The sequence below is a fragment of the Hakea prostrata genome, chromosome 3 (genome assembly GCF_041222555.1).
Source record: "Hakea prostrata isolate BN-2017 chromosome 3, UWA_Hpros_2, whole genome shotgun sequence".
In the NCBI taxonomy this organism is placed as follows: domain Eukaryota; kingdom Viridiplantae; phylum Streptophyta; class Magnoliopsida; order Proteales; family Proteaceae; genus Hakea; species Hakea prostrata.
In genome coordinates this window covers 15,326,364-15,349,270 of record NC_142602.1, presented here as the reverse complement: position 1 = coordinate 15,349,270, position 22,907 = coordinate 15,326,364, and the positions used below count along the sequence as shown (strand labels likewise).

The 22,907-nt window shown below is 38.6% G+C and overlaps 1 protein-coding gene across 2 annotated transcripts; it reads right to left on the bottom strand.

The window, feature by feature from the left end:
- Positions 1 to 3,186: 3,186 nt before the first annotated feature.
- LOC149021130 (coatomer subunit delta-1-like) lies at positions 3,187 to 22,907 on the bottom strand. 2 transcript variants are annotated; one of them, XM_089149383.1, is made up of 12 exons: positions 22,603 to 22,907; positions 18,650 to 18,756; positions 18,132 to 18,171; positions 16,378 to 16,601; positions 9,655 to 9,897; positions 9,355 to 9,514; positions 8,887 to 9,191; positions 6,248 to 6,446; positions 6,019 to 6,172; positions 4,414 to 4,476; positions 4,224 to 4,320; positions 3,187 to 3,608 (listed from the first exon to the last, which is right to left on the bottom strand). In XM_089149383.1, the coding sequence occupies exons 2-12, from the start codon at positions 18,650 to 18,652 to the stop codon at positions 3,519 to 3,521; spliced, it is 1,578 nt and encodes a 525-aa protein (XP_089005509.1). In that variant the 5' UTR covers positions 18,653 to 18,756; positions 22,603 to 22,907; the 3' UTR covers positions 3,187 to 3,518. The 2 variants fall into 2 exon arrangements, with proteins under 2 accessions (XP_089005509.1, XP_089005508.1); XM_089149382.1 differs by having other exon boundaries at positions 18,650 to 18,741; positions 22,603 to 22,906.

The window sequence follows — 22,907 nt, the reverse complement described above, 5'->3', positions numbered from 1 at the left end:
CATAAATATTAGAATACCAAAACAATGAAGGGTTCCTTGGACAATAAGATACAAACCATATATGTTGGCTTTCGGAGCATAAAGGATTAGAAATAACATGATGTTCAAAGATTGCAGGAGGGTTAGTATAAGATTAGATTCCCATTACAACATTGACAATGGGAAACATTTCAGCACATATTGCAATTATTGAAATGAACTTGAATGCAATTATTTTCTCCACCTAATGTTATGCTTACTTAGCTTGCTGGAGGACTAAGGAAGTTCGACGGGACACAAATGTTTCAGGTCTTATACTGTGCTGTATGGCAGTCTCTTAATACTAATTGGAAGCGATAATAAACAGAACCATACCTTAGATCTACACACCTATGAATCTCATACTACAAATACTACAGTTCGGATGTAGAAGCCAGATCCAATAAACCATGGACAAACGAATAAGTAAACGAAACTGATAGATCCATCACAACTACGATATTGAGATTTGAAACAACAGAGTTACTACTGATCAAATGAGATTCAATGAAATAAAAATTGAGAAGAATGAAGAAGTAACTTAATTTGAAAATAATGTTAGGTAAATTGCAGTAGATCAACGATTACTCCTAGCTAGTACATTGGTTGATTACTGAAAATGGAATTTTAACTCTAGTACCTGACTAGGTCGAGATTCAAGACTCGAGTCCAACGTTTCAATTCCGTTCTTGAGATTCGATGATTGCTAGAGCCAGTGATCGAGAAAAGGCGTCAAGCCGAGAAGGTTGCTAGGCAGAGCTTTTCACGGCAATTCTAGATCTGGAGTGCTGAAAACCTGAAAGAATGGCGAAACGCTGAGAGGAGTTAACCCGGCTATGTTCCATCGTTCCAACTTCCAACCTCTCCAACCCCAGAATCTAGAATTGCCATGAAAAGCCAAAGAAGAGTAACGCCTAAGATGTTGGACACTTTAGACTCATAAATTCCTCATAAATTCATGGAAAAATGGATGGACTAATCATCTTAAACCTATTTTGGGTTCCATTATTAGCCAGATTCATAGTGCCTTTGTTCCAAGTTGTGCGATTTTCTGATAATATCTATTTGATATTTGAGTACCTTCATTTCCTTGAGAAATCTCAATCCAAATCAGGATATATGACTCTAAAACATAAATTGTGTAAGGCATATGACAAATTAGAGTGGTCATTCATTGATGATACATTATTACACTTGGGGTTTTTCTGACCAATGGATTCAATGGGTAATGAAATATATTACCACTCTCTCTTTTCAAATAAAAGTAACTGGTTTTCTTTCTTGTGCATGTCTTCTTCTCTCAAAGGAGAATTAGGCAGGGTTGTTCTCTCAATCCTTACATTTTTATATTGTGTCAAGAGATCTTCTGAGACTTATTCCAGCGTAGGGATTCTTAGATTAGTGAGCATTAGACTATCCTTTTGTGGCCCTCATATTAATCATTTGTGTTTTTTACTGATGGCTGTACATTATTCTTACGTGTCTCACTTCAAAATGTAGATAAAATCACTACTGTTTTCCTGGAATACAAGCAAGTATTAGGATTCCACATTATTCTTGACAAATTGGCTGTTTTTTTAGCAAAAAAACCCCCTTTAATTAGGATAGATATTGGGGTGGCTTTAAGGCTAAAAGAGGTACAATCACATGGGACTTATCTTGGTCTACCTTCCTCTACTGACAATTCTAAGGTACAAATTTTCTCATTCATTTTGAATATACTAACGGAAACGAAAATCCTATTGGAATTCTTAAAATTGAAATAGATTGACCTTAGCAACCTTATTTTCCCCCATGGAAGATTAATGCCATTTTAGACATTCCGATTCTTTCCCCGCAACTTTGAGGACACATGGGTGTGGTGTAAATCCAAGCATGGAAATTTCATAGTAACATTAGCTTATTACCAATGCATGGCACTAGCGATTTACAAGGTAACATCTCCTCCTCTTCTTTCCCTTCTTTTTGTTGGAAGAGAATTTGGAAATTCCAACCTTGCCAAAGGTTAAACAGTTTTTTTTTGAAAACATGCTCTGGGGCTTTTATAATTGGAAAGTCTTTATTTCAAAGAAAATGCTCCGAAACCCCCCTTTGTTTTCTATGTGGTTCAACTATTGATAATGTTGGATATGCCCTTCTTTATTGTTCACATGCTAAGAAATGTTGGAGGTTATCCCTATTTAAAATTGTTGTTTCTAATTTTCATGGTGATACTCTACACGATTGGATTAGTTTCATTTCATGTTTTTTTAAATGTTATGATAATGTGGATAATCTATATAACAACTAATTTTCATGGTGATACTCTACATGATTGAATTAGTTTCATTTCATGTTTTTTTAAATGTTATGATAATGTGGATAATCTATATCAAATATGGAGTTCTGTTATGTTGTGTATTTGGAAGACTAGAAAATCAATGTTTTTTATGGGTTTAAATTCCTCTATCATGTGCAATCTTAGCTAATTCAAATGTTTTATATGTAGAAATTCAATATTATTGTGTAATGGGAATTGCAAAGGGGACAGAGGATATTGAAACAGATAGCTCATAGAGATGATATAACAGATGCATTTAAGTTCTTTGTAGATTGTTCATGGGAGAGTGAGACTCATTTTGGTGGGAGAGGTTGTATTTTGTGGGACTTGCATGGCAACTTTGTAGCAGCTTAGTATAGTGGCAATGAAGGAGCCTTGACAGCTATTTTGCAACCTCAAGCCATTAACGATGGAATGCTCGCTACTTCATATTGGGGCTCTTGATATTCAGGTGCACTCTGATTTAAAACCTTCAGTGCAATCTTTATTAGGTTTTTCTACTTCTTTAGATTTGATGTGTAAAGGCTTATTATTAGAGATCTCTAAACTTGTTTCAAATTTTCAATATGTTTATTTCCATTACATTCCTAGGTTTAACAACTTCTTTACCTAACTAAGGGAGCTAGGAAGTTCAAACTTGCTCATCATTGGTGAAGAATACCACCTTCTTTCATTGTTTCTCCCATCCCTTATCTCTTCAAACTCTATGTCTCTTAACCACTTTATATAATGAAATTTATCTTTTGTTGACACCCCAAAATAAATTGTAGAAGATTTAGTGTTAGAAATCGTGCGAGGTATCATAAAGAAAACAGAGAACAGCACAATGTGTTCAAAACATCAAGAAGGAAACTTCAGTGGCCATCCTCTTAACACACTGGTTTTTTTTTCTTTTCCCTGATTGATGACAATGAAATGTGGAGAAATCCCAACAGTTAACAAAATTTAGATGAAGCAGAGGCTCACTCATCACTGTCTCATATTACTGTTGTTCTAGTGTTTTTCAACACTAGTAGCAAAAATACCGGAAAAACCAACTCAACTTTGAAATAACAATAATGAACTTAAATCTCATAGCAAGAAAGCAGAAAATTGGGAATGGATCCAAGAACCAAGTGAAGCAGTCCAGCACTTCGAAGGCAATGCAAGGCTCAACCGCTTTTCATCATATACATCAAAATTACACCACCTGATAGCTCTCAGTGACCAACTGTGTTCGCTGAGAGAACTTTGGAGCACCACCACCTCTAAGCGGCAACACGTTTGTGACCTGGAAGAAATTAATTTCAATGGTGAGAGAATGTAAGGATGTTTTATCTCTGATCTTCATAACAGTATCCACCATATAGAAACATGATCACAATCAAACATTCATTGTGGAATAGGAAGAAATGAAATTTCCCACTCGGAGAAATGAAACTTAAAAACTAAAAGGAAAAAAGATCAGGAAAAAAGAAAGAAAGAAGCAGAGCACACAGACATGCACTCTGAGATGGAAGAACTTGATAGATCGAGTTGCAACATTTTCCCATACCCCAAAAAAACTGTTGCCCAAAAACCCAATAATAAAGAACATACTCCCACCTTTAGAAGGGCTCTTCATTTAAAAGAAGGGAGAAACTGAACAGATCACTTAGTAGAACCCCTCAAGCATACACACAGGTTGCTTAAGAAGAGGAAACTAAAACTAAAACTAAAACTAAAACATGAACTTGGCAACGCATGGCAGATGATAGGATTACTGATCTGTCTACACCATAAAGCCAAAATTACTACAATGATTATGGTCAACAGTAATGACTACTATGCCTTCAGATGCATCTGGGGTGCCGATAGAAACAGAGCTAACAGTTAAAACTGTCCATTCTTATTTGAATTTACAGACCTTTAGATCACTGAATGTCTTTGCAGCAGTGAACCTGGCCGAAATAGGAAAGAAAATTGATGTATCTGCTGCAGGAACAACAAATTCCATTGACCCACTGGCAAAAAATAAACAGCACAAATTCCAAATATCAGAGAAGTTATTAATTGGGATGCAGATGGAACAAAGAGTTGAAAGAAATCTAGTCGACCTTCGGTTTGATCCATCAATAAGTAGTATGGACCATTCCAATGTGGAATTCCTTGAATCGTACCTGTAAGTGAGAAATAAATAAACAATCAAAGAAACAAGTGAGTAATATCACCTCCACACTCAACAAGACATCCTTAAACCTCTTACAAGTGTTATAAGACCCTCAACAGAGGTGCCACTGGAAGCAAAACAGACCAATTGGAATTACAGATATCCCAAGTCACTATATACCATGGTTTGTTACAACATTTAGACAACCCTAGGCATTGGAGGGGGCCAGGAAGCAAGGAGACACCAAGAAGGTGATGCAGCCTTCATCACAGAGGGCTGCACCTTCTAGGATCTCTAGGCCCCAAAATAAGGGTTTCAACTTTCAACTAGGGTGTAAGGATGGTTCTTTCCCAATTGGTGCCTAACAACTGTATCCCAATTCCCTGGTTAGGGTTTGGTTTGTTTGATGGGATATTGATGATTAAAGAAAGAAGGATATTTAGGGTACAAAGAATACTTTAGCTCATCCCACGAGAGGTTGATAAATTCCTTGATATTGGGTACATTTGAGATGGGTTGAAATTTAGGGAATGGGATAAAACTTAAAAGGAAATTATATTTTGATCCTCAAGATAATCTTTTCAAGTTTCAATGATTTTGGAAAGGTGGATTGGAAGATATTGGGTCTCTTGATTTTGGAGTGAAAATAGGGTAACAATAACAAGGATGAGCAGATCTAGCGTTTGCTCGGTCCGATGGGGCTGCGTGAAATTGGGATGGGACATCCCTAGGGGTGGGGATATGAGATTCCTAAAGTTACAAACAGATCTAACAGTTAAATTGGCATAGATCTGAGCCTCACAATGACTGATTTAAAACTACTATTTAAATAATACTTCTAATAAAAGAAAATTGCATACCAAATATACCCCTCACATAGACAGAATTTACAATTCTGCCCCTCACCCAAGTAGATAAAGAAAGCAATAAAAATTGAAATAAGCAACTAAAACAGGGAAAAAGAAAGCAATTGGGAAGCAACCCTAGGTGCTCCTTTGGCCCTCCACTTGGTCTCAGACTTTTTCTTGGACTGGGAGGGCTTGGATACTGCATCAGAAGGAGCCTATGAGACCAAGGAAAACAATGTGCCTGGAAGCCTAAGAATCAGCCTTTATGCTAATATAGATGGGAATAAAGCCTATTTAAGAGAGTGCAATGTTTCAAGGAGATAAAAGAACAATTTATCACAGACTTAACTAATAAACATGAAAAAGAATGACATCAAAAAACTTGAGAATCCTAAGAAGTGAACTCAATAAGAAACGCTGTAAGAATCAAAGTGGAAAAGCCTACACATGGAGACTCAAAGTTTAAGATACATCACAAAACATGACAGCTGGTCTACCAAGGGACCCTCAAATTAATCCACAGTACCAACCCATCAGTTCACGTGGTTCAAAGATGGAAGTAGGGATGGCAATGATTCCCAATGATGGAATCCCCCACTCCCTTTCCCCTATATTTTCCCCCCTCTTTGAACTTATGGTTGTCCCTGCAAGTTTCAGCATACAAATATTGTGTGAAAGCTGGCATGATAAATTTAAAAACCCACCTCCACTCCCCATCAATCTGCCTCATTGTAGGTGCCTCCCGGAGAGCAGGAAGAGGTACCAATATCACAACATTTTGCAGATCAAACATCGATGAAGATTCATATTCGATGCTAATATATGTTTCACTTCCGGATACAGAGGGCCAGCAGTTGACTGTAAAAACAAATAATTTAGGTCAATTAAACATATTTTGGACAACGTAATTAATGCAAACAAATTGAGACCCACTTGTCAATGGCACAACTGACTCATCCACACTTTGCATTCTCCACTTCAGAAGACCAACTCCTGTTGCATCGCCAGATTGAGCAGTCGGAAAAGGCCTATTAGGATCCTTCAATCCAAGAACATTTTCTTTGGAGAATAACTCTTTGTTGATATTAGGGTGAGTCTTGAAAATGATGCTGGCGTTTTCACCAGTTTCAATCTGAACATTATACCAAGTAGTGAAATCACTCAACAGCCAACCAAAAAAAGAAGAAGGAAGGTTACCATACAGAGTCAAATTGACAATCCTAATCAAACAAAGTTTTTGCCCATCACTAAACATTATAAATTATTTTTAATTTATAAGACAGAAAAAACAAAAAGGAACTCAAACTAATAAGCAATAATTACGAAATGCTTCATTATAATGTTCTTTCGTTGGTTGTTGGACTTTGGCCTTGTTTCATTGTTCTGCTCCTTTTCCTAACAAGTTCCTCTATCATCTAGCCAGCATTCTGCAGGGTGCAATCATATTAAAGGGCCTGTATCAACACCCCCCCAGGAATGCTTTACTACGACAAAAATATATTTACTGATGAAAGCAACTGCATAATTTCTTAGGCATTGTATAAACATATTGTGAGATCCATGAAGTAGGAACCACAGTAAGCACTAAAAACATTGCACTTGTGGACCTTCTAGGACTGGGTCGACAAGATTGGAAGTCCCCAGCAGCAATCCAGAGTAGATTCATACATGACAGTAGGCTATCCTCAAAGAATGAATAATTCCCAAATACCTCAAGGGACAAAATCTCAGCTACCTTGAGTTTGGACCATGAAAATGCAACAGGACCCTCAGAGCTCTGACAGGGTTCAGGTCAATGGGTTGCTTTTAAGGAATATCACTCGACAAAACAACCCATCAGAAAAAAATGGAATTTGCAAAAGAGATGCTGTTTGTGTGGGTATGACAAGGAACCAATTGAAAATTTTCTGATTTACTGCTCCTTAGAACATGTCATGCCATTTCACCTCTTTGTTTTAACAGCAATGGACTGCCCTTCTGATATTTGATATGTGATACACAGAGCAAACAAATGAGACCTGTATCAACTGAAGTACTATGGGATCTTCGTCCCCTTGTTTTCTGGTTGTGTCCTCATTAGATTTCTGACTCAGCAACATCCAACCAGATGATTTTTTTTTTCAAACTGCATAAACCTATTTCTCTAAGGATTCTCTTTTTAAAAGGATCATAACGTGATTCCAAGTTTCTGCAACACTAAGACATAAACCAACAGAAACTTCCAATTGCAGGACTAGGGAATTGACCAGAGTAGATTTTAAACGTCTAAGCAATCAAATCAGAATTGGACCATAGCTGGTCCATTGTTCTTTCAAAAAATTTGAAGGTTAAATTGGAATATTAAGTTTGAACAAAAGTCAATATCAACAAGATACTGGTCTTAATCAGGAATCGGAGAGTGATCTATCACCAATAAAGATCGGTGAATAAACCAGAATATGGGCTAATGAAAGTATCAGATTTAGAAACAAGAAAGTAAACCAGTTTCCAGACTAAAATCGGAAAAGCAACTAGAAGAAACTGGTGACAGGTCAGTTTCTACTAGTAGAGATACTTACTAAAGCTTTGGATGTATTCCAGTCTTTGGATCAAGCTTTTAAATGAAAGACAATGAAAAAACATTGGCATAACTACCACTATCAATTATCAACAATTACTTGGATGTTTTTTTGGATGTGGCGCCCGTTGGTTCTCATTCTGGTGTAGAAGATGCACTCTGTCCTCCAGTCTTCACCTTTTATCTCTGAATCTAGTATCTTGGTAACCACATGAATCTCGTGGTGATAATCCAATCTTCTTCACCATATGAATCATCATCAGTTGACACCCATCCACTGGCTCTAGGATAAATTCATCATCACCTTTCTCATCTTCCATGGTGGTTGGCTCTTCCATACTCTGATATCACACTGATGCAGCCTTACTTGAATAATAAATAGGTCGTTTCAACGATCTTTAGGGGAAGATTGTATTCCAACCCCAAGGTTAGGGCGTGTGGGTTGCTCTAGTATGTGGTTTCCTAATTGGTTCTAATATATGTCTTCTAATTCCCTGTGTTGGGTTTGGTTTGTTTAATGGGGTAGTGGTTAAGTAAGGGCTTTAGTGGTTAAAGATCATACATTTTAAAATGATGTTTAGGATATCAAGGATATGTAGCACATCCCATAAGAAGTGTGGGATAAATTCCTTGAGATGGGCATCAGATCCTGCACCAGTTTCAGCAAAATCAGGTAAGCATTATTTATGGGTGAGAAAGATCTAGAAAAGTGACCCTCTTTTTTCCTAGAGCAGGGTTGTCTTTCTTCATCATATAGGTTTTCTCATACAAATATTTATAGTTTGTAACTCATTTATTTAATTTTATTAAATATATACTCACTGTACTATCTTCAATCGGAAAAATCAAATACGAAAATAATCCATCTTAAATGCAATGAAGATTTTCCCAGAGGTTATGGTTTCAAATTCTTCAGGAATACGAAATTCAGTGAAGACAACAAGCCAAACTAAATAATGTCACAACAATCCAATGTTTCACTGTAGGCAGGTGTTGAAGTGGAGGGAAAATTTACCTGCACTTGAATAAACGCATCGTCCTGCTTAAGAATCTGGAGAGAAAGGGTACCTTGAACATCAAAGTTACTGACCCCACCATCTCGCTTCAGTGTCACGTTAAGCTTCTCTTCAACAGTCAATGTGATAGGATCAGTTGGTGGTGGAGCAGCAGGTCTGACCTGACTAACAGTTGGTTGCACATCCTCAACAATCACTTCACCTTCAGCTTTCAGAGATTCCAAGAATTGGTTTGTCCTCTGTGTTTTACCGAGCTTCATGCCAAGCCCTTTAGAAGGAGCAGTGGCAGATGCAGAGGGACGACCTGATAATGTAAGAGTAAGTTCTTAGAAAGTCCCACCAGCTGAAAATTACTAAGGTTATGTACAAGATTTTCAGGAAAGAAGGGTAATCTTCTTCATCCATGGAAGCAAGCAACTCATATAGCAACAACAGCATGGGCTTCATGCAGGCAGACAGGAACAAACCTTTGGAGCTGCTAGAAAAGGTTGGCACTTCACCCAATCCACCTCCAAAACCACTGCCACTACTAGATATGCTCATTTCAGCAAAGCTATTCTCAATTCTTCCTGAACCTGCTGATTGGAGAGAAATATAGCCACCCTTTTCACTTCTACTCCTATCAATCTGCAGAAGATGCAAGTACAGATATGCAAAACAACAGCTTAGAACTAGAAATCCTAAGAAAGTCATGAAAAAGAGAATAAGTAATACAGTACCAAAAAAAAAAGCAACCTCATTGACTAGCCCTTCAAAACTTGTAATACCTTGCTTTTGTCAATCTCGCTAGCTTTACGCTTCATGTTTTCCTTGGTTTCATTAATTTTGCTCTGCATTACCAGTTTGTGCAATCTCTCTTCATGACTGTCCATTTCACAGTACTGCTTTACTTGTGCAACAGTTACATTTTCTCTGTGTCCAAGGGATATAACTTCATCAAAAGCAAAAATCAGCTCGAAAGCAGCCTTGCAAATACCCTCTTCTTCTAGAGATGGAGAATATTCAGGTACCTGAATATGCTTAAGGAACAAGTTTGTTACTTTAAAGGCTATGTCTTAGAAAATGAACATTTCATTATATGTTGCTGATCTTGTAGAACTTGGGTTGGACTAGACCCGCTTCAAATGGATCAACTGGACCAGGTTAAATTGGCCCAGCAGGTTTTCTAGAAGGACCAGAAAAGGTCAAAACACTGTTCACGTGAATAGTAATATTTGGCCTTGAAGGAATATTGTTTAAAGATTTTGTGGGGCCCAGGAGTAGATCAGATGAAGATTTTTTATGAAGACTGGAGACTGAGACTAAAGACCTTACAAGAAGTTGCTAAATATATATTTTTTCCTTGGTTTCTAATCCTCTTATTAGTTACTAAAATCAGAATTAGGAAGTTATTTTATTTTTTCTGAGAATATTAACTAAATAGCTCAGCACAGTAGTTTCTATTTACTAAATTAGCAGTTTCCAATTTTAGTTTTAAGATTATACGCTCCCTACGTATATGTAATTGGCTATTCTCAGTCACACAGATTTTAATGAATTGCTAAGGTGAGGCTTTGCTTTGGGTTTATTTTCTTGTCTCTTGCTTGAGTGACAAGAAAGTGAGGACCTTGCTGTTGGGAGCTGAACAGCTACGGCTGAAGAAGGCACCTATCACCATTCTCTAGTCTCTTTGTTCCTTTTTCTTTGTAATTCTCGGATTTGTGGGTTCAGCTGGGGCTAGGTCATCTTTGATCTTAGCTTTACATTAGATCTCATTATTTGTAGACAGGTAGCATGCTCTACAAAACTTTTGAAAATGACAGAATCATGACAAAGAACAGATTGTAGATAATAAATTTAAATTGAAACACATATGAGCTGTGTCCTAGATCAATAGTTTGGATGGTAAAGTCTATGATTTAATGCCTTTCCTTTCGAAGCCAGTAATCAATGAGCTTGACTATGTCAGCCAACGTTACCATAAATATAGATGTGATAGCTTAGTTGAGCCATAAATTGATGAATTGTTTTTGGGTTTTGTTTATTGATGCCAGTGAATTACAATAGCATAGCATGGTTGTGTGACCATATTCTTCCCCCTCCACCTTGTTTCTCTTGTATGATTTCTTCTCCATCTTATTGCTGGAAATTTACAAGATCAAGGTCTTCTTCAGGCATTACACCTGCTGTTCCATAAATAAGTAGTAACCTGAATCACTCCATCACAAGATTCTTCTTCTAATCCTCTAAATTCCCCCAACCCTATTTCACTTTTGTCTTATTTTCGTTTCCCCTAAACCTTGGCAATGAAAACTCATCTCCAACCCAAACCATCCATTAGAATCCATTGGAATTCATCCACAGCCTATACATATCATTCCCTTCTTTCAGTCAAGAGTACACAACAAAGAACCATCCAAGATCCTAGGTTTACCCCCGCCCCTTCTTTGAATTTCCAAATTTCAAACTTAGATCTATAGAAATCTAACCCTAAGAACGGTCCCACCCTTTAAGGTTCATCCCACATATCATTACTTTAGTTCTCTCGAAGTTTCATCCACATCCAACACTACAACCTATTTTCTTCCGAACCACAATAAACTACCCCAAAATCCTACAACCCTACACCCAACTTTTTGAATTGAGAGCAGGCACGGCGCGGGCGGCAAGGCGGGGCAAGGGCGAGGCAACGGGCGCCCCCGAGGCGAGGCGATTGAGGCTTAAGGAAATTTTAGTGTACACCCACTCTAAATCTATTATATCTTATATAATAAAAAACAAACGACACCCAGTCACAACAACACAAACCCACAAAAGGTCCTAAAAAAAGCGCAAGAAAAAGGAAGAGAAGAAGTGCGCACGACCGCCGCGGAGGCGCCGGGAATGGAAGAGAAGAAGAAAGGGGGAAGAGATTAGGGATTAGAGTGGAGGGAGTGTGAGACTGGTCGAACTAACCTTTCAATTTGTTTGTTTTTATTTTTATTTTAACATTTAATCAAATGTAGCGTCATCATACATATGCATATAGGTTCAAACTATAGATACTTTACAATCGGAATCTAATTAGTATTTCAATATAGCCCAATTAGGCACTTCCATGATTTAAAAAGAAGAAAAAAGCGGCGCCTATTGCCTAAATAAGGCGCGCCAAGAGGCGCCCGAGGGCCGGCGGAGGCGACAATTGCGCGCCGGCGCGCCGACAACTATGATTGAGAGCTCGGAAGACTGGCTCCTAGTTGACCTTATTCAATCTAGGGATGCATCACCTGCTATATAAATGGGTATGCTTCCTTTTGAAATAGTTGAAACGTGAAATATCAAAGGATCTACACCAGAAATTTGGGACAAATGATGGTGAGGAATTTCAAGACAAACACTGGATAATGTGGTTTGTTGGGAACTCATTTACTCTACTATTTTATTTTTTGATGAATAAATAAATATATTAAAAAATCACGAACAAAGAGAAATACAAAGAGAAAAAAAGGGAAAAACTGGGGGAGGGGGGGGGAAACCAGTCAAGAGGGCGACTGGAGAGAAGAACTAAGACTCTAGGAACTAACAATCAACCTATTCCTTGGAGAATCAAAAACAGGGGGATGGGGCATAGAAATGAGCCTAGAAGAAACATCAAAATAGATGGCATTCCAAATCAAGCTTTGGGAACGGGATTTGGAATTACATCTTCTCATATTGTGCTTCCACCATAAGTGATGAATAGTTACAACAAAGACGAGCTTACCCACATGGTCACAAATTGTGGAGCCAGAGATCGTTCTTAGGATCCACTTTCAATCTCGAGCAAAACCAAAAGACCGCCTTGATCTAGATCAAATAGAAGCAACGGCTAAACTCCAGATGGATTAGGAGAAGAGAAAGGTGAAGAAAAGGTGGTCAAGGTCCTCAATACCGTTCCAACAAAGGATACAATTGGGATTGGCGGGGATGTGGCAACTGATGAGGAAAGCTTGTGTAGGGAGGGCCAAGTTGAGGGATCTCCAAAGGGTGAGGGAGTGGCGGGGGATGTGGCCTTTGAACCAAAATAGGGGGCCCACGGGACGGAGGGACAAGGGGATCTAAGAAAATTCCAAGCAAAGGTGGTAGTGAAGGTTTTGGTATGGGACGGGGTCCACACGGTGATATCAAAAGTAGAGGGAGAAAGGGGGGGAGGGAGCTCCAAACTTGTGTGAGACAAGGATGGGGAGAAGGGGACCAAGAGCCATTAGAGATGAAAGAGGAAAGGAGGATGATTTTGGGGATATGGGAAACATAAACAGCCTGGGGACCCATAATAGAGAATAGAATGCCCATCGGATGCCAGGGATCAAGCCAAAAGGAGGTGGAGGAGCGATTTAAGTAGAGATTGCAGAAAGGACAAGTGACCGAAGAGTTAGAAGTTTTTTCCAGATCAAAGAAGAGGTGGAGAGGGGCAAGGAAGTCCAAAAGGATTCTGCTCTAAGGAGATATGGGTAGACCTAAGATACTCAAATGTAATCATGTTTAGAGACAATTTTCCAAATGAGTTTGAGGAGATAAGTCAAATTAACATCATAAATCAGCGGATACCAAGCCCTCCTTCATATTTAGGCTGGTAGGTAGCAGCCCAACTAATAGGATGGAGGAAACCAGTGAATTCTTGGACCTTCTAGAGAAAAGCAAAAACGAGGGGTGTATGGATGGTAGATTTGGGGAGAGGGAAGATGTCACATCAGTAGAGATAGGAAGATTGGAGGATAGAACGGATGAGAACAACTCTACTGGCAAAAGAGAGAAGTTTGCCTTTCAAGAGTTGGAGTTTTTACTATTACTAGAGCTGACATATCCTTTTTGTTGGAATCATTAGTCAGCCTACAGAATCACCTGATAAGACTCATGGGGGGGGGGGGATTCATGTCCAATATTAAACTATCTTAAAGGTGTTCCACACCCCCCCCCCCCCCCCCAAAAAAAAAAAAAAAAAAAAAAAAAAAAAAAGAATGAGGCGGGGGAAGCTTTTCTGGGAAGAGGCTTCATTTAGACCTCATAAGCATACTAATTCAGTCAAAGAATCTAATGCTGACTGGGATGGTGCTGACCACAACAAGAGGCTTACCACAAGTTACAATACAATCATTTGTGACAATTTTATCATATGGCAAAGCAAGAAGCAAAAAACTATGGCTAGACTCAGTGCTTGGGGAAAGTATAGGGTCATGACTGATACAAAAGCCAAGTTAATATGACTGAAATCATTTACTTCTAGAGTTGGTTTTTTTGGCTATTAAACCTAGATTTTCATGAGAACAAAACAGACTAGAGTTGATCGTCATTTAATGAGGGATGCAGTAAGAGGAAGTTAAATTTTCATTTGGGAGGAAATTGAGGAATGAATGTGCTGATAAGGAAGTTGACTGGTACTTCATTTGTATCTTTCTACAGAACAGTTGGGTGATATATTCATCAAGCCTCTGTTCAGTCCTGCTTTCTGGAAAGGCTGTTCCAACCTGGGCATGGGTGATTGCATATGCTCCAGCTTGGGGGGGGGGGGTTGTTAAACAATATTGTTGCTCTATAGGTACTGTTGGTACTACAGCAGAGGGTATTTTGGGGATATAGCTCTATGTTTTATGCATATTGTTTGGTTATGGTTTGGTATTCTAACAATCAACGTGAGCCTGGGTCACTTCTTTCCTTCTTTTTCATGTACAGCTAATATCAGTAGCCTGTATCAACACTGTTTCAAGGACGTTAGGTCATCTCGAGATAATGTAAAGATAAAATAACATGGTTCGAAGTGCTTCCCAGTATTCGTAGGGATATGGTAGCTAGAAGGAAAGAGTTTCACAGCTAGATGTTGAGGTATATATATATATATATATATATAAATTAGTTCCATGAGGCTCGTTACACCTCTCACCTTAAGAATTATACCTCAGGAAAATGAGATACAAGCTAGATTTTGGTTGCGAATTCTACCACTCTACAGTTTTTTACCCTTCAAGCCATTGATAATGATTACCATAGCATTTCTAAAATGCGACACTTAATTTAACAGAAGACACTTGATGTATCCTGGGTTGGGCTTCCCAAAATTTGGGGCCAAAAACTTGACCCAACAAGGCATTCAAAGCTAGCCGAATATCCCAGCGGTAATTTGGTCATTTTCAAGGCCCTTTATGGGGCAGAATATAGGTCTTGAAAGAATTCCCTCGATCCAAGTGTCAGAGATCTATCTTTATTTTTCTATTTGAGTCAGTAGTTTAAGAGTTATAGTCCATTCTAGTTAGGGTTGAGTTGTTAATATAGGGGTGTTAGTATTCTAAACTATAAAGGAGACCCCCCCCCCTTCTCTAATCCAATTCTCTATTACTTAGAGTCCAAGTTCAAAAGTTAGTCAACAGTGGGATCCTTATCACTTAAGGAATCCTAAATCGAGTAAAAAAGTCTTGTATTCAGGCTATAAATAGCCTTTTAATTCTGAATAAAGTAGATTGGTTGATTTGAGAATAATTCTGAATTTTAGAAATTCCAGCAGCAAGTTCATCATCTTCTTCAAAGCATTCCAGCAGCATTAATTCAAGTAATCAAGCCTATACATCGGCAGAATTCCAGCAAAGCACCCACTCATAAGTAAGTCCAACACATCCCCAACCCCTTCAAGCATCTCCAGCTCCTTTTCCCAAACCCTAGAAGCCCTTCCTCCTCCCCTCTTCTTCCCCACGTCCTCAGTCCTAGCCCTAATAGGAAAGTCACATTCCCAGCCCCAATTAAACCCTTTTCCCTTTCCTTGGGGTCACCCTTAAGCCTCGAATAGAGTCCTAAATTATTTTACCCAAATCTGCCCTGTTTTCTGGACTTTGAAAACTCTGCAACTCATCTTCTTCAAGAAGAAGTTGCAGAATTTTCTGAGATTTTTCAGAATTCTTACAACTCAAACTCAGCCCCTAAACCCTTGGAATAGTTTCTGAAACTCCAAAACAGAGGTGTCTCAAGTTTTGCCCTCACTTACAGCCAACTCTAGCCCCTTCCCAGCCTTGACTGGAACCCCAATCCCAGTCCTACCTGGTCTAGGATTTGATTTTTCAAGTCTGAATTTTAACTCCTATATAAATTCAGATCTGGGACTTCAATTTCGGCATACCTAGGCAGTGTTAGAACCTATAAAAACCCAAACCGAAACACCTAGGAACTCTAACCAGTGTTGTTTCTTATTAAACAGGGTCCTAGAAGCCAACCCTAGACCCAGGGTTTGCATCAATGCTGCATAATCAAGTTTAGCCTGCACATAACAATATAAAATAGTTCGCAAGAGTGAATATCAGCCATTGATGGGAATTCAGCTACATAAGCACCGGAAAATGGATTCACGAAGAAATTACTGCATTCTTATCCTCTGTAGCGAAAATGAACGAACAAGTATATTCTGGTGATTGATTGAAAAGCAGTGGCCACAACTCACATCACAAGTATTAAAAGGAGAAAGGGAAGACGGGGGAACCCTGCTAACCATTGACCAATATAAAAAAGGATACAAGTTTAGAGAGCAGTCTCAATGTCTCTAAATCTTCAAGAATATTGCTCTGTTTGTTTGTCACGAGCAGCAAATATAGAGATTCTATTGGCTGGTACACATAACGAACATTCTCTGTCTCAACATAAGTGTGCTGTCTTCCTGTGCCAACCAACTTGGGAAAAGCAGCAAGTAATCCTTCGATCCTTATACGAGACATGTCCACAAACTGCCTTGAAACCAGTGCTGCAAAGAAATGTACATTGACCATCATAGATGCAACTCCTCTAGTATGAGATAATCACAAATTTAGCAATAAAATTCCAGACATTACAAACAATGTAGTAACCACAGCCCACAAGCCTCCTGCTACTGCTGGGTTTGGGAGTGACAAACTCATGTAGCCTTACCCTGCTCTGAAGAGAGGCTGTTTTCAACTTTTGGACCAGCAACTGGTGGTTGCAATGATGCAACTTAACTGTTACACCAAGGCTCACCCACTAATTTCAACTCAATCTCGACTAAAGAATAAAATCCATATTTTTCATCCCCTCGCATAATACAAATAGTAAAAACCCAAAGATTGTTTCCGTGCATGAGGCTCTTGCTACTGCAGGGTCTGAGAGGGGCAAAATATTGCAGCCTTAACCACCCCTATTTCAAAGGAGAGGCAGTCTCCAGGACAGGTATAAAATATGAAATTTTCAGCAAGCAATGCTCTTCCAGGGGTTGCAGCAATTAAGAATAACAGTATTATTAGGCACCAAAAGTAATTCAATAAAATTTCTGACTGTAGCCACAATGAACCATGAACCTCACAGATAGCATATCCGGGGAAAAAATAGTCACAACAATAGAAAATCCTTATTTGTTTACATTGACCATGGATGATTTAACCAGGGACATTCAAGATAAGGTTCCTCTATGTATGCTTTTTTCTGATGACACTCATTTGGTGGACACCATGTTGGAATCATGGAGACCAACCTCATTTAAGATGTGGATATGGTTATTGTAACCATATGATGATGTAACCCTTACTCTCTGGAGAGCCCTTAACCTAGCCCTTCCTACTCAAGCCTTCCTCATAAGCTGCCATATCCCGGTTAACCCTAACTGTACCCTTTGTTGGAACTGCACTGAGGACTTTGAGCACCTTTTCTTCTTATGCCCCTTCTCCCGGTCTCTTTGGGAGAAAGCCCTTGCTTCCACTTGGCCTAGGTCGAGGCGCTCTTATGGTTTTGCTCAAGAGTGGGCCTGGTTCTTGAGAGTCTTCTCTGGCTCTTCCTTGTGTGACCAAGTTGGCAAGCTAGTGTTTGGAGCGATTGTCCACCATTTGCGGTGGGAGCACAATCTTAGGCGATGGTACTCCAAAGCTCGTTCCCTAGACATGACTTGGAAGGCCAGCTGCTTTGAGGTCTCATCTAAACTTCTTTCTTTTCCCCATCCCCCGGTGACCGACTCCCCCAGGAATAGGTTGATTGTTAATTCTTGGAGTCCCACCTCTCCCATTAGGCCTTCCTCTTGAAAGGCTTTGTCCCCCCCCCCCTTTCTCTCTCCCTTTGTATTTCTTGGCTTTGTTGTCTTTTAATATAATTATTTATTTGGATTATAAAAAATAAAAAAAAAAGGGACAATGAAATGGCAACTGGATGAGAGAGATACCATGAAATATTTGTTTCTAGATATCTAGGCACAATCATAAATAAAATTTAATGCTTCTTGTGTAACATACTAAATCCAGAAAACAAACAACTAGCTTTTGGGGTCACTCACCTTTACCAGACTTACTTATTACAGAAGCTGCAAGGACCACCTATGCATAATCAAAACAAAAGAAAGCAAAAAGGAAAAAGTTAATGCTAATTACTCCATAAGAAAGTTTAAAAACTTATAATTGAAATATTAAATGCAGAAAAAGAAATGGTCAAGAAGTACATGCAAGAGTAATTATTCAAATAAGAACAGCAACATGAGCTTGCCTGTTTTCTAGAAATATTGTGTACTAGAAATATTAACAAAAGACAATTGACTAAGTAATTTACATGGATCATTCAAGGTAACATGAATTATTGTTTTTCCTTCGCTTTCTTGTTACTTGTAAAAAAGGACGGTGGTTGAAGTAAATCCTAGGTTTTATTAGATAAAAATGAACACTTTAGATGCAACAAGAAATTCATTGAAACTAATATACAATCTCCACCGTGTTCTATTACAATACATTTGTGCAGCACCCAGTTCATAAAGCACCATTGAGTCAAATAAATGAGGAAACTAGATATAGTGAACTTTACCATTCTGACCCTTATTGAATCAAACTGTTGGTAATAGTACACGAGCAGGACTCAGGCTTGTGCAGAGACACGAAGATAGCTTTCTTGGACAGCTATGAAAAGAAATGCTGTGACAAATTAGCCACGGAATAACATAATGATCACTTCAATTGCTAGAAAATAAACTGACAGATTAATCACTATCTAAGTTCAGTTCAGTAAGTCTACACTATGAAATCTAAGTACAACTCAAAATTCATTCAGCAGAGACTTATATTATAAATAAATAAATAAAAAAGGCAAAATACCTCAATTAAGTAAGACTTGGGCCAAGTCAAAGCATCAAATACCAGGATACAAAATGCCTTGGATTCAGACTGAGAGAAACAATCCAAAAGCAGACAACAGGGAGAAACAAATTATAGGTTTCAGAGCATCTCAAGTACTTCATCATCATTGTTACATTGATTAAATAAAAAAGGGTTTACCCAGTGGACTGGGCTCTAGCAACTGCAGTGTCTGGGGAGGGTCATAATGTACACAGCTTATCTCTGAATCACTCTAATCAAAAGTTTTGCCATACTAAGGGGACTTGGGTTGATCCCTTATCAGTTCACACAAAAAAAGTAAAGAAACCTAACCTTCCACCCCCCCCCCCAACTCCCAAAAAATAAATTACTAATGTTGGCTGCTCTTGATCAAATTTTGGTCCCTGATCAGCTGCTCAAAAAATGTGCTTTTAATTTACCACAGCCCTTAGAAGAGTTTTATTTTTTTGGTTCTCTCTCACCCCCCCCCCAAAAAAAAAAAAAAAAAAAAAAAGGAAACTGAACTCATGAATGAAATCAATCATTAGATTCTGCATGCCTTTGATATGTTACCACAGATAGAGAAGAACCAATATGGATCCATTTACTAAACAAGCTATTTATGCAATTGAGTTGACACGCTTTCGCATCCATGTAGACCATGTCACTTTCCCAGAGTGACTTGCATTTTTAACTTTTACCCATTAATTGATGCAGGTCAAGCACCAAATTAGGACTCTTGGGCTTGCTGCCCAACACCTAGAAGCACCTTGAGTCTCCTGCCCAGCAGCCTTTCAAGTCGAAGTCCATCTTTTACTTAGTTTTTATTCTGTCTTTTAATTTCAATTAGCAGTCAGCAGCAGAAATGCTTTGAGTCCAATTCATGTCTCGGCTAGGAGTCCTATGTCTAGTAAGGTTTTCAAGTCCTAACTCAGTCAGCCATTCAAGTCCTATAATAATAAGGAATACAAAGGCAAGGCGGCTTACTCAGCTATAAATACTGATGGGAAGAAAAAACATTTATTATTGGTTATACGCATTTAGCTTTTGCTGCTTTTTTTTAAGATTTTTGTCTGATCTAAACCTTTATTAGATTCAATAGATTTTTTCTTGGGTAACATCCAGAGGCCTGGAATCCTCAGTGGGCAACATCCAAGGTAATGTTTTTATCAGGTTCCTGGTGGGTAATATCCAAATCTGGAGAACTCAACCTATGCTTGACATTTTAGGTAACATATAGAGGCTTGGGGTCCTTGGTGAGTAGCATTCAGGGGTGTTATTATTTCATTCTTGGTGAGTAATATCCAAGATCAGGCTGTGGTTGAGGATTCAATCTGCACTAGACATTCCATCCTTCTCTACAGTTGAAGACAATGCCCCTCCATCAAGTTGAGCTTGAGGCCAGCACCTCATCCTCACCTTTCCTCTTTCACTTTTATTTTATTTTTATTGAATTTTGGAATCCCCACAAAACCCAAAATTCAAAGTTAGATCTACATCAATCAAACCCTCAAATCTGTCCCTAACTTGCACCATCATCCCTACATAGTACATAATCCCTTGCCTTCAAACAAAATTACAGCCAACTCCCACCATCCTAAGCCCTAAACCAACAAGTTTTTGAAAAATTCTAGATCTTGAGTCCCTAAAGTCAAGAAACCTCATATCTTCTAAACCACCCAAGGAAACCTAGCCAAACTTCAAGGACATCTCCTACCTCATAACCCCTACATTGATCCAAGTTTCACCTTGGTTTGAGCCTCAAAACCCAAAAACCCTAGCACTAAATATATAACCCATATCAAAATTATCCCTTTACTCATTTTTAAACTTTCTAGCCACACTAAGACATCAAGAACTTAAACCGGTTACCTAGTCCCATAACCTAATTGAACATTCAATATACGGAACCCATTTATGGTTCTGTCATAAACCTATCCCATATATCATAAGCCAACCTACTTAAACTTAACCTATATTGTCTCATGAGTTGGTTCGTACCAAGATCTAGGAAGAACTAACTCCTAGATGATTGACTATGCATGGTAGAGGATCTTGCTCTCGAGCGAGATCTTGACCATCTCGCCGAGATCTTGGTCGAGATAAACAATTTTTTTGCGTCAACTCGGTGGGTTTTAGAGTCTCAATTGGGTTGAAACTTGGTATTTAGTCTATTTAAGGCCTTTGAACACATTGGTGGCCTTGGATTTGTCAGAAAACAACTCTAAGTATGATTTCTAAGTCTACTCATAATGTGAAACTGAAATGTTGTAGGATTAGGGAATGCAATGTTATACAACAAGTAATATAGAACTTTTAAGGTATATAATTGAAAAGCAAGTGTATCAAATGCATCAAATAACCTAAATGTTATCAAAATTCCATCCATATGAGTATCACAATCTCAATTTTCAACAATAGAATAATAAAATTATACAACCATTAGAAGTTATATATAAGTCATTAAATCATAAGTTCATAAGACAAGCAGAGAATGATTGATCTTCCTTCAATATTGTAGATGTGCTAAGAGTAGTAGCAATTGAAAATCTAGCCGAAATCTACAAAAAAAGGCAAAATTTGAGAGTTCCAAGGCTAGATATGGTGAGATCTTGAGCGAGATATCCCAACTTTCTGCTCTCGACCTACATCTTGTCTCGCTTCTTTGAGAAAGCGAGATATCTCGCGAGATCTCCCACCATGTGACTATATACCTAGGACTACATTATTTATACTAATGGTAACTTGTGGTATTGGTACTCCACTAATCCCACTCATAAATGGAAAAACACTAAAATGAGGAATGCTTCAATGGACAATTATATGCCATAACGAATACGAAACAACATAATTTTTAAAGACTGCATCAGAGTAGTAAAGATGAGGTTCCCACCACAACATTGACATAGGCAGATAGGCATCTATAGTTGAAATGCCTGACAAACATTTCAGCATGTATCGAGATAACTAGGCTGTGAAACATATCCCTTCTCTATGCCACTTTAGCTTATAGCTGTGCATCAACGAGCTTCCCTTCTGTTTCTCTCCTACTACCTCATTTTGCTAGAGGCTAGATGGGGATTCAAGCAACCCCATGCGGATGCTCCTGTATTTCATGACCCCAAAGACATTGCTGAATTTCCTACTGTGGGGCCTTGTACCCACGGATGAAACTCTCTCACCCTATGGAATGAAATGCTTCGAATTGAACAAAAATGTGGGTATATCACTAGAGGGATATCGTGACGTACCAGTTAACATGGAGATACAGCTACATTTTATCATTCTAGATTAGCTTGCTGGAGATATTAAGGAGTTCAACGGGATAGACATGCTTCAGATCTTACACAGTGTTGTAGAAGTCTATTAATAACGATTTGGATCAACACTAAGCGGAACCAGACCGTAGATCCATGCACCAATGGATCCGGTAAACACTACAGTTCGAATGCAGAAACCAGAGCAAATAAACTAGACTTACAGATCAATCACAGTTATGGTAGTGAAACACTTGAAATTAATTACGAGGGAACAAGATTCAATTAAATAAAATTTGGTAAAAAAAGGAAGAAGAAAATCAATTTGAAAAGTAACGTTTTATAAATTGCGGTAGATCAACATACTCCTAATTGCTTGGTTTATGGAAAAGGAATTCAACCGAAATACCTCGTAATCGAGATCCAAGGATCGAGACACCGCGTTTCAATTCTCTTCTTGAACTTCAATGGTTGCCACTGGCGCAATGCCCATGCTCGAGATCGGGCGTCAAATCGAGAAGTGCGAATACGAGACGCACTGGTTTGTTCAAGGCAATTTGAGAAATGAGTTTCACGAAAATGAGACGGTTTGTTGTTACGAGAAACAGAGAGCAAGGAGAACCGGTTTGTGTCAGGTTAATCGGGCGATTTTCTTTCCATTTCGACCTGTCACGCTTGACGCACCCTAGGTTTCACAGGGGGATCGAATCGGTC